The 20,155-nt window shown below is 40.4% G+C and overlaps 1 protein-coding gene across 1 annotated transcript; it reads right to left on the reverse strand.

The window, feature by feature from the left end:
- Positions 1-13,856: 13,856 nt before the first annotated feature.
- On the reverse strand, positions 13,857-16,029 carry ARL4D (ARF like GTPase 4D). The gene is made up of 2 exons (XM_074220543.1): positions 15,808-16,029; positions 13,857-15,196 (listed from the first exon to the last, which is right to left on the reverse strand). Exon 2 carries the CDS (start codon positions 15,083-15,085, stop codon positions 14,474-14,476), a length of 612 nt encoding a protein of 203 aa, XP_074076644.1. The 5' UTR covers positions 15,086-15,196; positions 15,808-16,029; the 3' UTR covers positions 13,857-14,473.
- Between the last annotated feature and the right edge of the window lie 4,126 nt (positions 16,030-20,155).

A 20,155-nucleotide genomic window follows, 5' to 3' on the forward strand; every position in this document is an offset into this window, starting at 1 on the left:
GGGCTATATTTGGTCAAATATTTGATTAATTCACCCCTAAAAAGCACCAAGATTTATTGAATTTCAAATCCTGTGATTGCCTTGGCAATGCCAGACCCATATAACTGGGGAGCTGGGGGCTCCCTGCCCCTGTTATATACAGAAGGCTATTTTGAGCTCTACCCATGTGCTAATACCTTTCTCTCAGAAATTTTTTTAAATAGTTTATATTCAGAGTTCTATGAATGCTTCCCCAGTAGAATATAAATTTGAAGACAGACACCATTTAATTTTTGTCTTTGCAGACTTAGCAGCTAACACAGTGCCTAACACAGAAAATAAAAGGAAAAGCAACATACATTTGTTAGGCATCCTATTTGTACTTTCAAATTATTTCATTGAATCCTCACAGCAATTCTGGAAGAATGGCCCCCTATACACTACACACACATGCGCGCGTGTGCACACACACACACACACACACACACACACACACAAAGACAAAGACACTTTACAATTAAGGAAACTGAGGCAGACAGAGGTTAACTTATTTGCCAAGGGTCAAATAGCTGGTAAGTATCTAAGACTGGATTTGAATCAAGGTCTCCCTGACTCCTGGCCCAGTGCTATATTTATTTTGCCACTTAGCTGCCTCAGTTGGGATAATAACTCTTATGATACTGATGTCATAGGGTTAATTAGGAGGGGGAAAGGGAATGTGTTAAGTATATTATAAATAACATCTCATTTGATCCTCACAACAACTCTGAGAGATAAATGCTGTTATGGTTCTCATTTTACAGTTGAAGAAACTGAGTCAGGCACTTTAATCTACTTGACCAGCTAGTATCAAAGTCTGAATCACAATTTAGGTCTTCCTGACTCCAGGCTTAGGGTTCTATCTCTAAGGTCACCTGTGAAATGCATATTGCATGCGTGAATGAATCGAATGAATTTCTCTTCATCCTGTTCTAATCATATTGGCACTGGCTGCTCCCTCTCTCTCCTTCACTCCTACACTCTCCCCTGTCTGGTATTTTTAGGTTGTTCCACGCTCAAGCTGTCTTTCTCATAGGCTGCCCATATGAAGCATTTTCATAAAAATCTCAATTTAAAAAATTTTTTTTCCAATACCAGTAGGGAGCAATGATATGAGTAATCACAAAGAGAAAATAATGTAATAGCAGTACTTATTTGGTCTTGTTCCTATATCTGAAAACGGATATGATGGAGATTCTGGGGAATCCAGTGTCAGCAAAACAATGAGGTAATCAATCAACAGTTAGCACTTGGTTGTGTATCAGATGTGTTCATTGAAAAGGAAAAAAGACATTTAACAATGCCTACCCTCAAGGAGCTTAGATTCTAAGTTTTGATAGACCCAAAGGACTGGAAAGATAACCGTTGAGATTCTAGAGGCTGATGTACAAAAGCATCATGGTAAGGAGGAAAGATCAGTGTACTGAAAATCCCCAGACTAGGGTGTATGTGTATGTTGGGGGGGCGGGGGAAGATGTCTGTCTATTCCTGGTTCTGCCACAAGATTTCTATATGATTTAGGTCAAGATCCTGTCTCTCTTTCTATCTCATTTCCCTTCTCTGATGGTCTCTAAGGTTTCTTCCATCTTTAGCATTCTATTAGACCTCAGATCACACACTGAAGTTGGAGCTAAAGAGCTAGGCTAGACCATCCAGGCTGACTCCCTTTATTATACAGTAGAGACCCAGAAAGGTGGAATTGTCATGGTCACAATAGAAAGTGGATACCAGAGCTAGTATTTGATCCCATCTTCCTTCCTTCTTTCTTTTTTTAAAAATTCTTTTAGCTTCCATGTTGAGAATGGACAGCATAGTCTTTTAGAAGAGTGTAAAGCAACCTTTTAGGGTGAAGTATTCTCTCTTTCCCCAACCTCTCTCAAATGACATATATATTTGTAAAGAACTTAGTATGTTGTAATTCAGTCATTTTCAGTTATATCTGATTCTGCATGACCCTGTGAGGGGTTTTCTTGGCAGAAATACAGGAATGGTTGGCCGTTTTCTTCAACAACTCATTTTATGGATGAGGAAACAGAGAGAAAAAGGCTTAAGTGACTAGTTTGTAAGTGTCTGAAGTCAGAACTCAGGAAGATGAGTCTTTCTGATCTAGACGTGAGACTAGATCCACTTCATCACCTAGCTGCCCTACTTAGCATTTAGTAAACAATAAATGTTTGTTCCTTCAACTTCCCTTCCTTTTTCCTTCCCTTCTCTTATGCCCTCTTCTCTCCTTTTTCTATCATTCTGAGCCACACCTTCCTTGTGGGGAAAAAAAGGGCTTTTCCTCCCAAATGATTTTTATAGGCAACTAAAATAAACAGACACTAAGTATGGATGAGTTTAAATCCACAACATCCCAGGCTAACCTGCATCCTTTCAGCCCCACCCCCCCCCTCCATCTCAACACTACCACTCTATAATTACATTTCATGGTGGTGAAATAATTTGCTTAAGAAACCTCTTCAGGCTTGGGAGATGAGTGGGGGTTACTCAGAGAAGAACCAGGAGAAGGGGCTTGGAAATAGCATCCTGATTGCTCCTCCCACCCCAGATGCCTCTGATAACTGAGGCTTGTGGCAGGGAGAGAAGCCAGCTGCAAATTGCATTCATCAACAAATTACAAGAATTACAGCCTTAGTCCCAGTCTAATATGGGTTACTGCTGCTTCTCTCCATAATTCAGCTATGAGGTAGATGGTGAACTGTCAGGAAGCATCCTATTTTTCAATCTATATCCTCTACACTAGTTATCCTGCCTTGCCTGTCTGCAGGTTTAATGTAGCCTCAGCCTATAAGGAATTATCTTCTGATCTTATATAGGTTCTGAGTCCCTGACCTGTCTCATTCATTCAATTCTTAGGTCTCAGTCTGGGAGGTTCTCCCTGTGGCTTAACCCCAATTCCTAATGTTGTATCTTAAATCTAGTTTCTTCCACCTTGGGTCCAGTAGGCAATTGATCTTCTTGTCAATCAAGGGCTTGTCAACTACTCTTGCATGGTGGCCCAGAACATGTGCTGGGGTGGAGCTCAGATGAAACCTGTGGAGGTGTAGTTGCGGTGTCACCTCCCAGAAGAAGAGATGGATGGACACCCACACCTGTAACCAGTTGTCACCTCCCTCTTCTCTCCAGAGGCAGCAACTCTGGTTTCATAAAAATAAATATAGACATGAGTCTGACTTACTCTTGGTCTGATGAGTTCTTTAGCATGCACGTGTCAGGTGGAGGAGATGGGAATAGGGAGAATGTTGAAACCAGTCCTTAGCCAGAGGAGAAGCCAAAATCTCATTGGAAACTGAAGACTTTTCATTTTTGAATTTAAGTTAACAAATATTAAATTCTTGGTACTTTATGTCAGCCATTTTGTTATTCATTAGGGATAAAGAGAGCAAAAAGGAGTTTTACATTCTATATAATTTCATATACCTAAGTTTACAAGTTCTGCCCATTTTTGCTATCTGGAAGCTTAAATATTGTCATGTGTTCATTGTGCTAAGGTCTAGTAAAGGAAAGGTAGTTTCAAATCATATCAAATCAACAAATAGTTATTCAGTGCCACTGTGCTAAGCTCTGGAGACATAAAGGCAAAAGTCAGCCCCTGCTCACAAGGAGCACATGGTATCATGGAGGAGACCATATGGAAATGATAGTGTTCAAGAAAAATATAGACAAGGTAAATTGGGATTCATCTCAATGAAAAGATACTAGGGTTAAGGAAAAGTTAAGAAAAGGTAGGATTTTTGCTGGAACATGAAGGAACCAAAGAAAACCAAAAGGTAGAGAGAGATGAGGAGGGAGAGAATTCCAGATAGGAGATAAAAGAGAATGTCCAGAGTTGGAAGATGGAATCTTTTGTTTGGAAGAACAGCAAGGAAGATCCCAGAGTAAGAACAAAGCAATAAGATATATGAAAATCAGAAATCTAGGAAGGTCTAGATTGTTAAGTATTTTAAAAAGTCAAACAGAGGATTTTATATTTGATCCTGGAGGCAATAGGTAGCCATTGGAGATGAGATTGAATATAGTAAATACCATGGTCAGACCTGTCTTCTAGTTTAACAGTTGAGGGGAAGATTGACTGGAGTAGAAGACTTGAATCAGGAAGACTATTGTCATATAGCCAGTAGGCTATTGCAACAGTCCTGGTTTGAGGTGAGGAGGATCTGCACCATACTGATAGCAATGTCAGAGTAGATACGAAGTTGGAGATTCGAGGACATAACAATTAAATCTGAGAATCATCCAAATAAAGATGTTTGAATCCAATGGAAGGTGATGAAATCAACCAATAAAATAGTGTAAAGATCAGAAGAGACTCAGGACAAATTGTCAGGGAATATACACTGTTATAAGGAGTGTAGCTTGGATGAAGACTCAGAAAAAGACTGTGAGAAGTTATCAGATAGGAGAACCAGGACAGAACAGAATCACAAAACCCTAGAGAAAAAATATCAAGAACAGAGTTTTAGCAGTTCAAAGGTTACAGAGAGGTCAACAAGCAATAGGACTGAGATAGATTTGGCAATTAAGAGATCATTGGTAATTTTGGAGAAAGAATTTCAGTTGAAGAATGGAAAGTTGGAAACCAGATTGCAGAGGGTTAAAATGAATGTAAAAGGAAGAAAGTGGAGATAAGCATTGTTACTGTTTCTTCATTTTTTCCCTTGATAATTCTAAGAAAAGGACCTGACAGAAAACAAGAGAGAACTCAAATCTCAATTCATCCAATCAGTCTATTTGGGGGCAAGGTTGGGAGCAGAGAGAGATATCTTCTATTCTGAAGTTTCTAGGAAAGCGGTCCAAGCTTCCATGTTCACCCTTTCTATGTTTCACCTTGGCAAAGAATTTTTCACAGAGCCAGGTTGAGGTTGTATTCCCATGTCAAGAAAACTAGCTTAACACCAAGGCAGTTTTTCCAGTCCCAGGGACCTCTGGACTACAGGACAAGAGATGACTCAGGAATCTCCTATTTGAGCCATATACAAGAGTCCTTTTGAACTAGAGAGAAGCCCCAGAAGCTATTGTGGACATTTGGGTTAACAAGTTTCTTCCTAAGTGTCTAACTTAGAATGGATCAAAGCACATAAATGGAGACAAGACAGTCAATAGCATGGGTGAGGAATAACAGGATAGCCAGTTGGGCTGGACCAAATTGTGGGTGGAGGGGAAAAAAAATCTGATTAGGTTGGAAAGAGGATGTTAGGGTCAAGGGAGGGGTTTGTAGGGTTTTTAAAGGATGGATGAGACTTCAGCATATTTGGAGTGAGTAGATAGGGAGAGATTGAAGGGGAATGAGGGGAACAATTGTGTGGGCAAAAGAGGAAACCAAAGGGGATGGAATCAAAAGTACAAAAAGAGGAGGAAGGTAACTGCCTTTTATACAAACAATCTTTTTTATATAAACATATATTTTCTCTTCCTATGATCCCCCCCAGTGACAGTCAGCAATCACTGCCCAGAATCCTAGGATACCTCTCTCTCCCTGACACCAACCCTCTATTGGAACACCCGCTTCCCACCCACCTTCCAGAGCATCTAGCCCAGGAATTTATTTTAGGAACCACCTCTGCTACTGCTGTGTCGTGACGTCCCGGGAGAATTCTGTTTAGGTTGCTACCCAGTCCATGTAGAGTGTGTCTGCTCGACTTTCCTTCTCAATTATCCTTCCACCCTCTCCCATCTGCCCTGGTTTCCCCTTCCTGGACCACAGCCCAACATTCTGGGCTCTCCAAGACTCAAAACACATTCTTTGCCCTTGATGGGGCTTAACAGTGAAGCTTGTCCTCACATGGTGAGACGTCTCTCCCTTCCTCCACTTACTAGTGTCCCTGGCCTCATGAAATAAGAGGCTATGATGGTCCCAAAGTGATCAGACAAATAATAAAAGAGATTATCGGATATAAAATGAACAATTTTAATGACAAAATTAGAAAGGTTTTGCTGCACAAAAAAAAAATCGTTAGAATTAGAAACAGTTTTTTAGGAAAAATATCTTTGCAGCAAATTTTTTTGACAAAGATTTGTTATCCAAGATACATAGGGAAAAAATTCAAAGATATATGAACAGGAACTATTCCCAATAGATAAATGGTCAAAAGTATATATGATCAGACAGTTTTCAAAAGAAGAGAAACAAATATCAACAACCATATGATTCAAACACTCCAAATAACTAAGAATATTCACTAAGAAAAATGCAAATCAAAACAACTCTGAGGTTTCACCTTTCTCCTATCAGAGTAGCAACTATGATTAAAAAAAAAAAGATGACAGTTATTAGAGGATTATAAGAGGACAGGTAAGCTTTTGCTATTTGTTGTTGTTCAGTCAGTTTCCATTGTGTCTGACTCTTCATGACCCCATTTGTTGTTTTGTTTTGTTTTTTTGACAAAGATTTGCCATTTCCTTTTTCAGTTCATTTTACAGATGATGAAAGGCAAGCAGGGTTAAGTGACCAGGATCACACCACTGGTAAGTTTTGAGAAAGGCAAACTAATGAACTGTTAATAAAACACTGAATTGAGCCACTCATTTTTTTAAAATTTATTTTTATTAAAGATATTATTTGAGTTTTACAATTTTCCCCCAATCTTGCTTCCCTCCCCCACCCCCACCCCACAGATAGCACTCTGTGAGCCACTCATTCTAAAAAAAAAAAAAATGGAGATACACCTAAAAGATCACTAAATTATGCCATTCTTTTGACCAAGTACTATGAATATAAGGCATATAACCTCAAAAAGATCCAAAAAAGAGGAGGGGAAATTCCTATGCATAAAAATATTTTATGTAGGATTTTTTTTTAGGTTTTTGCAAGGCAATGGGATTAAGTGGCTTGCCCAAGGCCACACAGCTAGGTAATTATTAAGTGTCTGAGGCCAAATTTGAACTCAGGTCCTCCTGACTCCAGGGTTGGTGCTCTATCCTCTGCACCACCTGGCAGCCCCCTAGGACTTTTTGTTGTAGCGAAGAACCATAAATAGACTATATATCAATTGAGAAGTGGTCCCCCCCCCAAAAAAAAGTATAACAGAATATTATTGCTGCTAAGAAATCACAAAAGGGATATTCAGAGAAACCTGAGAGGACTTTTTATGAACTGATACAGAGTGAACTAGGGAAAAAATGTGTACAACACTGAAAAGGAAAACAAAGACTTAAGAATTATGATCAAGGGGTAGCTAGGTGGCATAGTGGATAGAACACCGACCCTGGTGTCAGGAGGACCTGAGTTCAGATTCGGCCTCAGACACTTAATAATTACCTAGCTGTGTGGCCTTGGACAAGCCACTTAACCCCATTGCCTTGCAAAAAACAAACAAAAAAAATTATGATCAATGAAATGATCAAGCACATCTCCAGAAGACTCATAATGATATATGATTTCAATCATTTAGTCGAAGGTGGTGAGAAACACAAGTGCAAGATGTGATATATGTATTCAAATAAAGTCAATGTATATATGTATTGTGCTTAGCTAGGGTAAAGAAAGAGAGGGAAGAAGGAAGGAAGGAAGGAAGGAAGGAAGGAAGGAAAGGAAAGGAAGGAAGAAGGAAGGAGAAGAAGAGGCAGATGAAGAGGAGGTGGGAGGAAAAAAGAGAGAAAGGAGAAAGGGAGGAGAAGAAAGGAAGATGAGAGTTACTGAGGGAAGAAAAAAGAAACACAATGAGAAAAAACAAAGAAGGGGAGAGACAAATAAATAAAAAGAAAGAAATAGAATATTTAAAAAATATACAGAAGAAAGCTGATGGAAGTTTGCAAGCAGACACAGATAAGCAAGGTAGTATTTGAACTATCGAGTTAGATTTAAAACATACTTTAAAAAAAGTTTTTTGTAACATTCACAATGTTACGCAATCCTGGGTACCTGTTCCTTGTAATGTTCATATTTGTTGACATTTGTCAAGTTCATCATAAAAAAATAAAAAAATCTTAAAGATAGACTCATGCCTCTGAGAGAAAGCTAGTAAAAGGCATTGTTAGTAATTCATGCAACATTGTGAAGCATTTGAGCCAATAATTATGGCTTTTACCCATCCCTGCTGCTTTCCAGTTCTGCAGAGAATCTAGAGTTTCAATCACCTCCCTTTATAATAGTGCTTGAATTTTCTGTTTCTTATTTACGTCAATTTGTGTCTTTGTTGAGTTCTAGTTATTGTGACCATATTAAAAACTCCACTTCCCTCATGGGCTGTGGATTGAATTTTGAGGGGAATAATTTAATTTCATCATCATCTTCATTAATGTTATCCCATTCTGCTCTTAGTGTAGCATAGCCCCTTGGAATCCAATAGGGTGAAGCCTGGGACATTTGGAAGGAACAGATTTCCACCAGATGTGAGGCCCTCTCTGGGCAGGGCCCCTCTTGGCCAAGCTAGAGTGATAAGTGCACATCTCAGAGAGAAGCCCCAGGGAGAAGATAAAAGAAAGGAGGAGGAAGGGAAAAGGAAGGCTTGCCCTTAATTTAATCAGCCAAGGGAGGTGTGGAAGCAAGGGTTGGGTTAGGAATGTCAAGTTTCCTCCCTGGTCCTCCTATCCCTTGCCTGGTCAGGGGCATGCTCAGTTTCATATATTCTGCATAATCTATTCCCAGTCTCAGGGCAGAGACTGGGTGTGGATAGTGCTACATTTGATGAAGTTTCTATGACTTCTAAAACATATAATGAGGCACATGGTTCCTGGACTTAAGAGGAAAACCTGCATTATTTTTCCTTCCCCAAGGCAATCAGGATTAGGGACCTGAATTCCTGGACATTGAGATTCATGACTGTGGTGTGTATTTGTGTGTGTGGATGTGTGTGTGAGGTATAGGTTACACAAATATTATTGCTCCAGAACCAGAAGAACATTGTATACCCTAACAGCAGCATGGGAGTGATGATCAACTTTAATGGACTTGCTCATACCAACAGGACAACAATCAGGCACAAATTTGGGATATCTGCAATGGAGAATGCCATCTGTATCCAGAGAAAGAATTGTGGAGTTTGAACAAAGACCAAATAGTATTAACTTTTTTTTTTAAGTTTTTGCAAGGCAAATGGGGTTAAGTGGCTTACCCAAGGCCACACAGCTAGGTAATTAAGTGTCTGAGACCGAATTTGAACCCAGGTACTCCTGACTCCAGGGCCGTGCTATATCCACTGCTCCACCTAGCTGCCCCTACTATTAGCTTTAATTTTTAAAAAATGTTGTCTTATTATGTAATTCTGCTATATCTCATACTATATGTTTCTTCCTTAAGGATATGATTTCTCTCTCATCATATTCAACTTGGATCAATACATACTATGGGAATGATGTAAAGACTAACAAGCTGCCTCCTGTGGGGGTGGGGGAGGGAAACAAGATTGGGGGAAAATTGCAAAACTCAAATTAAAAAAGCCTTTCTAAAATTAAAAAAATTAAACCTCAAAAAAGTATAAACAGATATTATTCAATGATTTAGCAAAGAACAGTAATTTATAATTTCAGTGGTATGCCATTCTAATCTTCATGCTGTAGATTGGAAAATTTAATAATTGCACTTTATTCCTTTTCTAGTGTGATATGTGCATCTGACCATAGCTAGTCATGACTTGAGTATGTGCAAAGTCATCAGTCTTTGAGGAGTATTTGAAAGTGTGCAATAGATTAAAAATACTTTACTTTGTCAAAAAATTTATTGCTCCCATTTTACAGATAAGAAAAGGCTCAGAGAAATAGATTGACCTGCCAATCATGATTGGGATTTGAGCCCAGGTGAATGGATTTCTGCAAATATTTAAGTGAAGTGCCAGAGCTGGGACTTGATCCCTGTTCTCCTTATTGCAAATCTGGCAATCTTTCCACTATATCACACTTTTTACTCTTTGTTTGTCATTAACTCTGCAACCAAGGATGACCCCAGCACCCTACACATAGGGTCCAAGGACTCAGGACATTTTTGTTCTTTCTCTCCATGGGGGGAAAAATCCTATGCAAGTTTCTTGACCTACCAAAAACTCTCTGCAGAGACTGAGGAAGTTGAAGGGAAGGAGATTTGATAGATGCTGGGCAATTAAGGTTTAAGATTGTGAAACCAGGAAAAAGAGGGAGGCAGCTATTTGGATTTTTGCTCAGGGCAAAATGTGGTGAAAACTAAGCAGAGGATCTAGCTCCTGAAAGTTTGGATATCCATGCTTGATTAATCCCACAAATTTGTATAGATTGTCTATTGTGCTGAATGTTAGTGGAAGGATAAAAATATAACACAATACCTTCCCTCAAGGGCTAGTAGGTGGCACAGTAGATAAATCACTGGATCTGTAGTCAGGAAGACCTGAGCTCAAATCCAATCTCAGACATTCCTAGCTGTGCAACCCTGGCAAGTCACTTGACCCTCATTTGCTTTAATCCACTGGAGAAGGAAATGGCAAAACTACTCCAGTTTCTTTGCCAAAAAGAACAAGAATAACAACCCCCCCCAAAAAAAAAACCCATCAAAAATATGGCTAATATGGTCCATGGGATCACAAAGCATCAGACACTATTGAATGACTGAAGAACAACAAGCTGACCTTCAGTTTATAGTCTAGCTTGCCCCAGGTCTTCCAGTTCTCTGCAAACACATTTCAAAATGCACTCTGTCCATCTCTCCTCTCCTTCTCCACCTCCATCAACTCCCCTCCACTTAACTAGTTATGTGACCCTAGATAAATCACTTAACTGATGTTTGCCTCAGTTTTGTAGCTGTGAAATGAGAATAACAACATTGCCAACTTTGAAGAGTTGGTTGTGAGGACAAAATGAAATAAGATTAGAGCAGTGCCATTTAGTAGACACTTTGGAAATGTTAATCCCCTTCCCCTTCCTTAATTAGGGCAGCCCTCTGAGAGTGTTATAGAAATGTAAACCTGTGGCTTGTATTTGGGGAGGGGAGGGAAATGGGAAATTAAAATGGGAAAAACTTGTCTTGGTATTACAGGATGACAAAACTGGAAGGCCTTTAGAAAAACAACCCTCCAGAAAACAAAAGAAAACAAAACAAAGCAAAACAAAAACCATATTACAGAAATCTGAACAAGAAACCAGATCTTTTCAAGATTTCTAGTTCATTGGGTTTTCCATTTCATTATGTTTCTGCACATGATCTCAAACTTAGTCCAGACTCTTACGTGCCATGGTTTCATATTGTGGGTGGCATCTTGGAAGATGGAGAATCCTGGATTTAGAATCCAAGAATCTGGGTTCAAATCTAGCTTTGGTGACATTTATTACCAGTGTGACCTTGGAGAAGTCTTTCACCTGGGTCTCAGTTTCCTGAGATCATTTCACATTAAAACTCCTCCAACTCAAGCTATGATCCCATATAGTATTACTAGTGAAAGACTCAAAAGGTAAGGGAGGAGTGAAGGACAACCTGACCCAATCTCAGAGACATTGTTCATTCATTTTTGTTGTGTCTGACACTTTGTGACCCTATTTAAGAGTTTCTTGGCATAGTCACTGAAGTGGTTTGCCTCTTCCTTCTCCATTTCATTTTACAGATAAGGAAACTGAGGCAAACAAGGTGATTTACCCAGGGTCATATCTAGATAGTGTCTGAGACTGATTTGAATTCAGGAAGACAGTGCTTTCTGATTCCAGATCTGGGTACTCTGTTCACCATGCCACCAGAGGTATCTCCTCCTCTCCCCCAGGGAGGGGGAGGAGCCACCATATTCAGCCCTTGAGTAACAAGAATTTAAGGCAAAGCAATAATCAGTTACCCCCTCTACACTTACAAATGTGACTTTTACTCAATATGCCTCTAGTTTGAATGACTAGAATTTTGCAACTCTCACCCTCACTCCTACTAACCTGAATAGACTTGTATAGAAGGACCTTTTTGCTCAGGAACTAAGGAGCATAAAAGGAAGGGTCTAGTATTCTACAGAAACTATTCCAACTATTGAAGAATGTCTAAACAAAATAGAATACATGAATATAATGCATTATATCTGAGCCACAAGGAATAATGACTATATAAGGAATTCAGAGAAGCATGACTTACAGTAACTGATGCAAAATGAAATTCAGGACAAAGAAAACATTTGCATAATACAATAATGGAAATGTAATAAAAAAAAACTGAACACTGAATAATAATTCTGATGGCCAAGGTTGGCTCTAGAAGAGATAAGAAAATGCCCCTTGGATAGAGCACTGGCCCTAGAGTCAGGAGTACCTGAGTTCAAATCCAACCTCAGACAATAATTACCTGGCTGTGTGGCCTTGAGCAAGCCACTTAACCCCATTGCCTTGCCAAAAAAAAAAAAAACCCCACAAACCTAAAAAATAAATAAATGAAAAGAGAAAATGCCCCTTTCCTTTCTTTGCAGAAACAGGAGGAATGTGGGTAGAGAACACTCACTGTAGCGTGTCAGATTAAGCTGATATATTGCTTAATTTTATTGAACTCCCTTTCCTTTTTTCTTGGTTACACAGATATACAGGATGACTCTCTGATTAGACAAAAGGAAACACAAGGGGTGAAGGTAAAGGGCACAGGATCTCTGATCAGATCACCCTAACCTGAGACATGTCCACAAATGTTCTGGGGCAGGCAGGTGCAAACCCTGTGCCCTGGATCCAACCAGCTCATGTCCTGATAATGAGTCACAGGTGTACTTGAGTACATGGGGGGAGGGGGGAAAAGGGAAGGGGAAGGTGTTCCCATTCCAAGAACCTGCCCAGCAGCTCTAGCAGGCTGACGCAATTATTCGGTTCAGTGCTCCTCCCCCTGCCAGCTGCAGGGTGCCAGGGGTCAAAATCTGAAGTGTGCCTAAACAGCAGGAAAATAAAGCCAGTACTTGCCAGTCCTCTAGCTTAGGGGGTGGAGAGTCCACTTCAAGAATCAGACTTTTAGCCCACACCCCACCCTTCCCTGCTGCCCCATCCCCTCATGATATGTCTCCTTAATCAATTTGTCCCTGAGGATTAAGTGTTATAAGGAGGGAGGGGAGGCAGCAAGGGATGATCCCTTAGGCTGATTGTTTACCTACTTGTCCTTACCTCTCAAAAAGATTTAACTTAATCTACCAGTTGGATTGAATCTGACCCAGTTGCAAGACTTCAGGAACCAAGCAGAGGGAATGATCAATGAGGTGGGTACTTTTCAAGGGAAATTTTCATATACATAGATGCAATTCAGTCCAAACCCTTAATATCTTTTTTTAGAGCTATCTAGCCCTGATAGCTGCGTTTCCTAGGAGGTTGGTAGGGTGTCCTCTCCCACCAACAAAATCCCAAGAAAAGATCCTCTCATTTTGAGCCAGGGAGCAGAGGAAAGGGTGAAGCAGCTGGCGCGCTCCACTCTTGACAGGCACAGGCACAGAGAGGTCTAGAGCTGGTTCTGCCCTTCACATGGGAAAAACAGCAGTTCCCAGGCTGGAAAGATTCATAGATTAGTCACTGAAAGCAGGCTGGCCCCAGTCAGCCCTAACTTCTCTAGTTCCAGCTGCTGCTGCCTGAAATCTGAAATCAACAGGATTAGCAGACATTAGGGGGAGGGGAGGGGAATTGAATGAAGGGGAGATGCCAACCTGTGCGATTTGATTTGTCTGTCTGGGGATGCAGGGAAAGAATATCCCTGAAGGTCACTGATTATGAGTGAAAATGAAGCTTGTGAGAGTTGTCAGAGAGGGGAAGGGTCAGTGACATATTACAGCCCCCACCAATAAAATACTAAGTTACTGATTTACTAGCAGCCCCTGAATAAATCCACTGGGTCTAACTATGACTAAAGCCAAGGGAAGGGAAGAAGGGTGTACAGAAAGGAAGCAGAATAAGATATAGAAAGAAGACCCCATTGTAGGAGAGAAACACCAGTCTACCAAGATCATAGTTTCACTATTTTAATAACTTAATACAGACAAATCCTTAAAAAAAAAAGTTACTATTATCAATAATACAGAACAGACATGGCTTTCCTTTTTTTTTAAAGGGGGCCAGGATGAGGGGGGGGGTAGTTTTTCTTGAAAATTCACACGCATAAAAAAAATAGAGACTATTTATTGTGAATTGAAGTCCTTAGAAAACAAACCCTTAGGGTCTGAAATATAGATTAAAAATCTTAAAGTCAGGAGGGGGGGAATTCAAGTTCACCCTTGGGTCCATTTTTCAAATTTCACCTCTTCCACACAAAACCATTCTGATTTTTTCAAACCTTGAAGAAAAAAGGTAGGAGTAAGGATGAGGTAGAGTCACATTTGAATTTTGAGTCCGCAGCTCCCTTAGCCTCCACTTCACATAATGGGAGATTAAGTGGGGAAGGTGTTGTTAAAAAAAATCCTAAACCCTCAGAAGGCAATCAAAAAGTACAAGAAGGTTCTCTGACAATTCTCCTGTTTTTCTTGGAGGATGAGAGCTCCTAATCCTTCATAAGTAGGAAGAGCAGAGGGGGGAACACAGGTCCCCAGTGTCCCACAATAGGTGGTGTCATTGAGGGTCTCTGGCTTCACCACCTCTTGCGCCCAGTTCCAGCCCAAGACACTTTCTTTCGTTTGAGAATCATCTCATAAAGTCTCTCCAGTCCAGGCTGCAGCCCCAGTCCATCCACTGCACTGCATCCCTGGACGTGGGTGAGGGTGGCAGTGGCCAGTTCTTTGAGGGCTAATCGCTTCTCCACTTCTGCTGCACTCAAAGCTCCGGGCTGGTCCTGTTTGTTGGCCAGCACCAACACAGGCACACCTTGATTGTCCGAGGCCCTGCTGATCCTGTGGAGTTCTATCTTAGCCTCCTCCAACCGCTCTACCTCAGTGGCATCCACTACAAACACCATCCCATCTGTTCGCCGCGTGTAGGAGCGCCATAGTGGCCGAAGTTTCTCCTGACCCCCTACATCCCACACCTGAAAAGTGATGACCCGAGACCCTCCCACAGGCATTCGAATCTTCTCTGTGTTGAAGCCCTTGGTGGGTACACTCTGAACAAACTCCTTGAATTTGAGCCGATACAATAGGGAGGTCTTTCCTGCCGAGTCCAGTCCGATGACCACTACATGCAAGGCCTGGAAGTGGGGCAAGAATACAGAAGCATTCGGTGCCATCTCTGTAAGGTGGTTTCCCATGATTTGATGGTGGCACCCCTAAGGCAGCTCGTGTGTCTTCGTTCTTACTGACTCAGGGCAGTGCTGGACAGGAAGTTTCTTAGCAAGATTAAGAGATCTGAGCTGGGTTATCTGCAAAGTGAAAAGACAAGTAGTGACTGGAGTGCAGGGTGGCACAAATACACAGGTAGACAGATATGTTACCAGCCTTCCCTTAGCTCCTTCCCGCTCATTAAATTCCCTGCAGCCTACAGCCTTCTTCAAACGAAATTTCATATATATATATATGTTTTCCTGGTCTAAAGTTTTCTTTCCCTCCAAATTTTAGTTTGCCCTTTCTTTTTTAAAAGGGGTTGATTACCACTGGAGTGGGGGTGGAGAGGGGCAGAACGGAGAAGACCCGTGTGCACACACTATCACCCAGTGAACAAAACTTCAAAGAAATGAGAACCAGAAATGAGTGATTTGTGCATTCGAGCGAGAGAAGGGACCAGATGCTTGGGGAGGGGTCGCTGGGACTCTCGCTGCAGCCTCTAGAAGTTCTCCGTCCACCTCTGATCAGGGGCTGCTCCTGGGACTAGAGGGGTCCCCCGCCCCCCGAGGTTGCTAAGGTTTGGAGCCCCTCAAGTCTTGCCGGGGCTCCTCCAGTCATCCATTCCACCCTCCTGCTACCGCTGACTCTCCAGTCCCTCAGCCCAGGAGTGAAGCAGCTCCGTCCCAACAGCATGAGCACCCTTCCCTACCTTTGGTGGGCCGCTGCGGGGAACCGCGCTCTCCCAACCCAGGTCTGGTCCGGGTCCCGTTGAGGGCTCGGGACCACTTGCACAGCACCAGCCGCTCCGCCGCCGCTCAGCTCCGCTGCGAAAGGGCTGAGGGATTCAAGCCTTAAAAACCCGCATCGTGACGTCACCGTGACATCAACCAACCAGCGATCCTGGAGGCGGCTCCAGTTATCAGCATCTGGGCAACCCAGGGATTCTCCTGCTGCTTGGGTCTGTGAGGAGAAGGGAAATAAAGGATTAGGGCCACGATTTCCATCACCTACCCATTCCCCTCCGCCGCACCCCTCATTTTCCTTTTTTATTTCCTTCCCCCCCTTCCAGATTTAATATCTGGCAGAATTTAATATCTGGCCGAATTGCCAACCCAGGAAAGAGAGGTTGTTTTAGGAAAAACCGTGTTGTCAGAATCACAAGTCTCCCCTTCTTGCCTTCCTAGACCTCTTCAGGAAAAAATACTCCTCATTTTCCCAAATCACCACTTCCAGATTCTCACACCTCGGTGCAAGGTGTGAGAATTGTTCTTATGTCTACTCTGCCTCCTTGTTATATAACACCAGAAAGTTTTCACACATTAAAATGACAAGATTCTACCGTCTATTTGCCAAAAGAATGTTTTGTGATAAATCGTGTGTTCGAATAAAGGCTCAAAAATATCTAGTAGACAAGAGCAAAGTTTGTCTTTTCTCCTCCCAGCATTTTTGTCTAGAGGATCATAGGTTTAGACCTTCAAGACAACTAATCAAATAATCCAAACCTTTCATTTTGCAGGAAAGGAAACTGAAGCCTAGAAAGGAAATGACTTGTTCAAAGTCATATAGGTAGCACAGTCCCAGAGCTATAGGAATTATGTGAGGCAGTCGAATTCTGAAGAACTTTATAATTTTTTTTTTAGGTTTTTGCAAGGCAAATTGGGTTAAGTGGCTTGCCCAAGGCCACACAGCTGGCAATTATTAAGTGTCTGAGGTTGGATTTGAACTCAGGTACTCCTGACTCCAGGGCTGGTGCTCTATCCACTTTGCCATCTAGCCACCCCCTGAAGAACTTTAAAAACTTTAAACTGAAGAGTTTATATTTCATCCTAGTGAAATAAAAAGCCAACTCTTTGGTAGTTGTGGAAAAGATAGAATTGAGTAGCAAGAGATTTGAGGCAGGAAGAAAAATTAAGAGGCTATTGAAAGCAACCAGGAGAGAGGTGATGAGGACCTGAACTAATTTTAGATTTTAGACAAGTCTGAAAGTAACAATTTATTAATATCCAAGCATTTCTGCTGAAACAGAAACAGAGTCAGAGAGTCATAGAAGAAAGACCCAGAGTTTTCACCCTGTTTATTGAAAAATCTTCTGGACCCAAGTCATTATCTATATTTTTTATAGTAAAAGCAAAAGACAACATTCCATAATAATTAAGACACAGAATATTCATTTTTAGGGATTTTAATTCGCTTAAAGAAAACAATAGCAGTAGTAATGTCAGTTTTTCCTTGGAGAAATGTGGAGTTAAGTCAGTATCCATTTATTTATTGCTTACTATTTGCTAAGTACTGTGAGTAATATTGGAAATTCAAAAAGACTGTTCTGACTGAATGAGGGAGACTATGCAAACAGTTCTGTACAAACAAGATATAAACAGAATAAATTGCAGGTAATCACAGAGAGAAGGCACCAGCATCAAGAATGCTTGTAGGAGAAGAGATTTTAGTTGGGCTTGAAGGAAAGATCTTTCTGAAACCATTCAATCTGGTGACAGACTTATAACAATATACTACTTTAATTGCCTTAATCAAATGATACTGCTATTTTTTAGTTTGGGCACTATTCTCATATTAAATTCAGGGAGTCCAAATCCCCCCCCCCCCAAAAAAACTGATTGACTTCCTTTAAAAACTGATTTCAGAAGGGTACATTACCTTCTCGGAATTTGATTAAAAGTACTGATATAGTTTTCCATTCAGGTGAGATCAAGAATTTTAGACCAGGACACTTATGTAATATTCTTTCTTTTGTTTTTCATTTTGAATCCCAAATTCTCTCCTTATTCCAACTACTCTCCCACCCATTAAGAAGGCAAGCATTGGTATCAATTATATGTTTAAAATAATGCAAAACATATTTCCACGCAAACCATGTCATAAAAAAGCAATAAAAAGTGAAAAAATTATTCTTCAATTGCATTCAAAATTCATCAGTTCTTTCTTTCTGGGGTTATGTAATATTTTTCATCATGAGTCCTTCAGAATTTTCTTAGATCACTGTACAGATCAGAGTTGGTAAGTCTTTCACAGTTGATCATCTTTATAATACTATTGCTATTGTGTACAATGATCTGATTCTTCTCACTTCATTTTGTTCCTATAAGTCTTTCCAGATTTTCCTGAAATCATCTTATCATTTTTATTACATGATGATCATATATTACAAATTCAGTCATTGACTGAAGAATGATTGTTCAGTCATTCCTTAATTGATGGGCATCTCAATTTTCTATTCTTTGCTACCTCAGGACTGATGTAAATATTTATGTACATATAGGTTCTTTTCCTTTGAAAAGACCTAAATGGGGTATTGCTGGATCAAAGTTTTGTGGCCCTTTGAGCACCACTCTTTATTGTTCTCTAGAATGGTTGGACCAGATTATAACTTCAGCAACAGTATTTTTCCATATTCATTCTAGCATTTGTCATTTTCCTTTTCTGTTGTGTTAGCCAATCTGATTAGTATGAGGTGGTACCTCAAAGTTATTTAATTTGTATTTATCTAATTATTAGGAATTAGAGCATTTTTAAATATGATTTGATTATTTTTTTCTAAAAACTGCCTGTTCATATCCTTTGACATTTATCAATTGGGAATAGCACTTATTTTTTATAAATTTGACTCCATTCCCCAAATACATCATGCTATTTTCTCAATATTTCCTAAAAGAAAAGGAGGTATTAGTAGCCCACTTCTCTCTTTTTAAGATATCTAGATCACATCCTTGGACACATAGAGGGCACCAACCAAAGAAATTACAATTTCTCTTTCCTATACTTTATTGTTCAACCCCAACCTTCCTACAATGTCCCCTTCTTTTCACTAGACACTGAACTCTACCCCTAATACTGCTAGTGGATAGTAAGACTTGGTGACATAAGCACAGCTCCTAGGGAAGCTCCCCAGGTGACTTCTTGACAATATTCAAATGCTTCTTTGAGTCCAGTCAGCAGTAACTGCAGCAGTGTCAAATCCACATCTCTATATCTTCCCTGTCAGAATAATAGGAGATAAGTTATCAGAAGTCTGGCTAAAATCCATTCTAGGTTAATTACACTCAGGGTATTGCTGTCACTTGCTAATTTAGAAATCTCATCAAAAAAGGAAATGAAGTTAGCTTAACATGATCTGTTTTTAATAAAGACATGCTGATTCTTTGTCATCTTTGCTTCCTTTTAGTTGTGCACTGACCATCCCTTTAATGAACCCCCCCCCCAATTTTTCTAGAAATCAAAACCAATTCAACTGGCCTATACTTTGCAGATAGTTCTCTTCTCTTTCTGAAAATCAAGGTATTTGCCCACCTTCAAGTTTATGATACTATTTCAGGATCTTCCTAATATTACTGACAGTGATTCAGCAATCACACTTGCTACTTCTTTCACTGCCTGAGGATGTAGTTTATCTGGGCCTAGAGAGTTGATTCCTCAAGGGTAACAATACTCTTTTACTATTTCCTTACTTAGCTTGGTTGTCAACTCCCTGGTAGACATTTTTATTCTGTAATTTCTAGTGTCAAAGTCATTCTCCTTGGCAAAGAAAACAGAAGCAAAAATCAAAACTGAGCAGCTTAGACTGGAGCCAGGTTATAGGGGATTTTATCTTTATTTATTTATTTATTTTTTAGATTTTTGCAAGGCAAATGGGGTTAAGTGGCTTGCCCAAGGCCACACAGCTAGGTAATTATTAAGTGTCTGAGGTCACATTTGAACTCAGGTACTTCTGATTCCAGGGCTGGTGCTCTATCCACTGTGCCACCTAGCCGCCCCTATAGGGGATTTTAAATACCAAGTAGAGGGGTTTATATTTGATCTAGAGACAATAGGGAACCAATGAAGTCCTTGAGCAGGGGAGTGACATTGACAGACTTTCTTTAAGAATACCACTATGTGATAGAGTGGAGAAGAGAGGCAAGAAGCTACTACAATAGTTTAGAGAAAAGAGATAAGGGTCTGAACTAAGGTGGAAGCTATGTGAACTGAGACGATACAGAGGTGAAGATAACTGGGAGAATGAGGAAAGGATTTTTTTTAGGGTTTTTTTTTTTGCAAGGCAA

The sequence above is a fragment of the Macrotis lagotis genome, chromosome 2 (genome assembly GCF_037893015.1).
Source record: "Macrotis lagotis isolate mMagLag1 chromosome 2, bilby.v1.9.chrom.fasta, whole genome shotgun sequence".
NCBI classification, from domain to species: domain Eukaryota; kingdom Metazoa; phylum Chordata; class Mammalia; order Peramelemorphia; family Peramelidae; genus Macrotis; species Macrotis lagotis.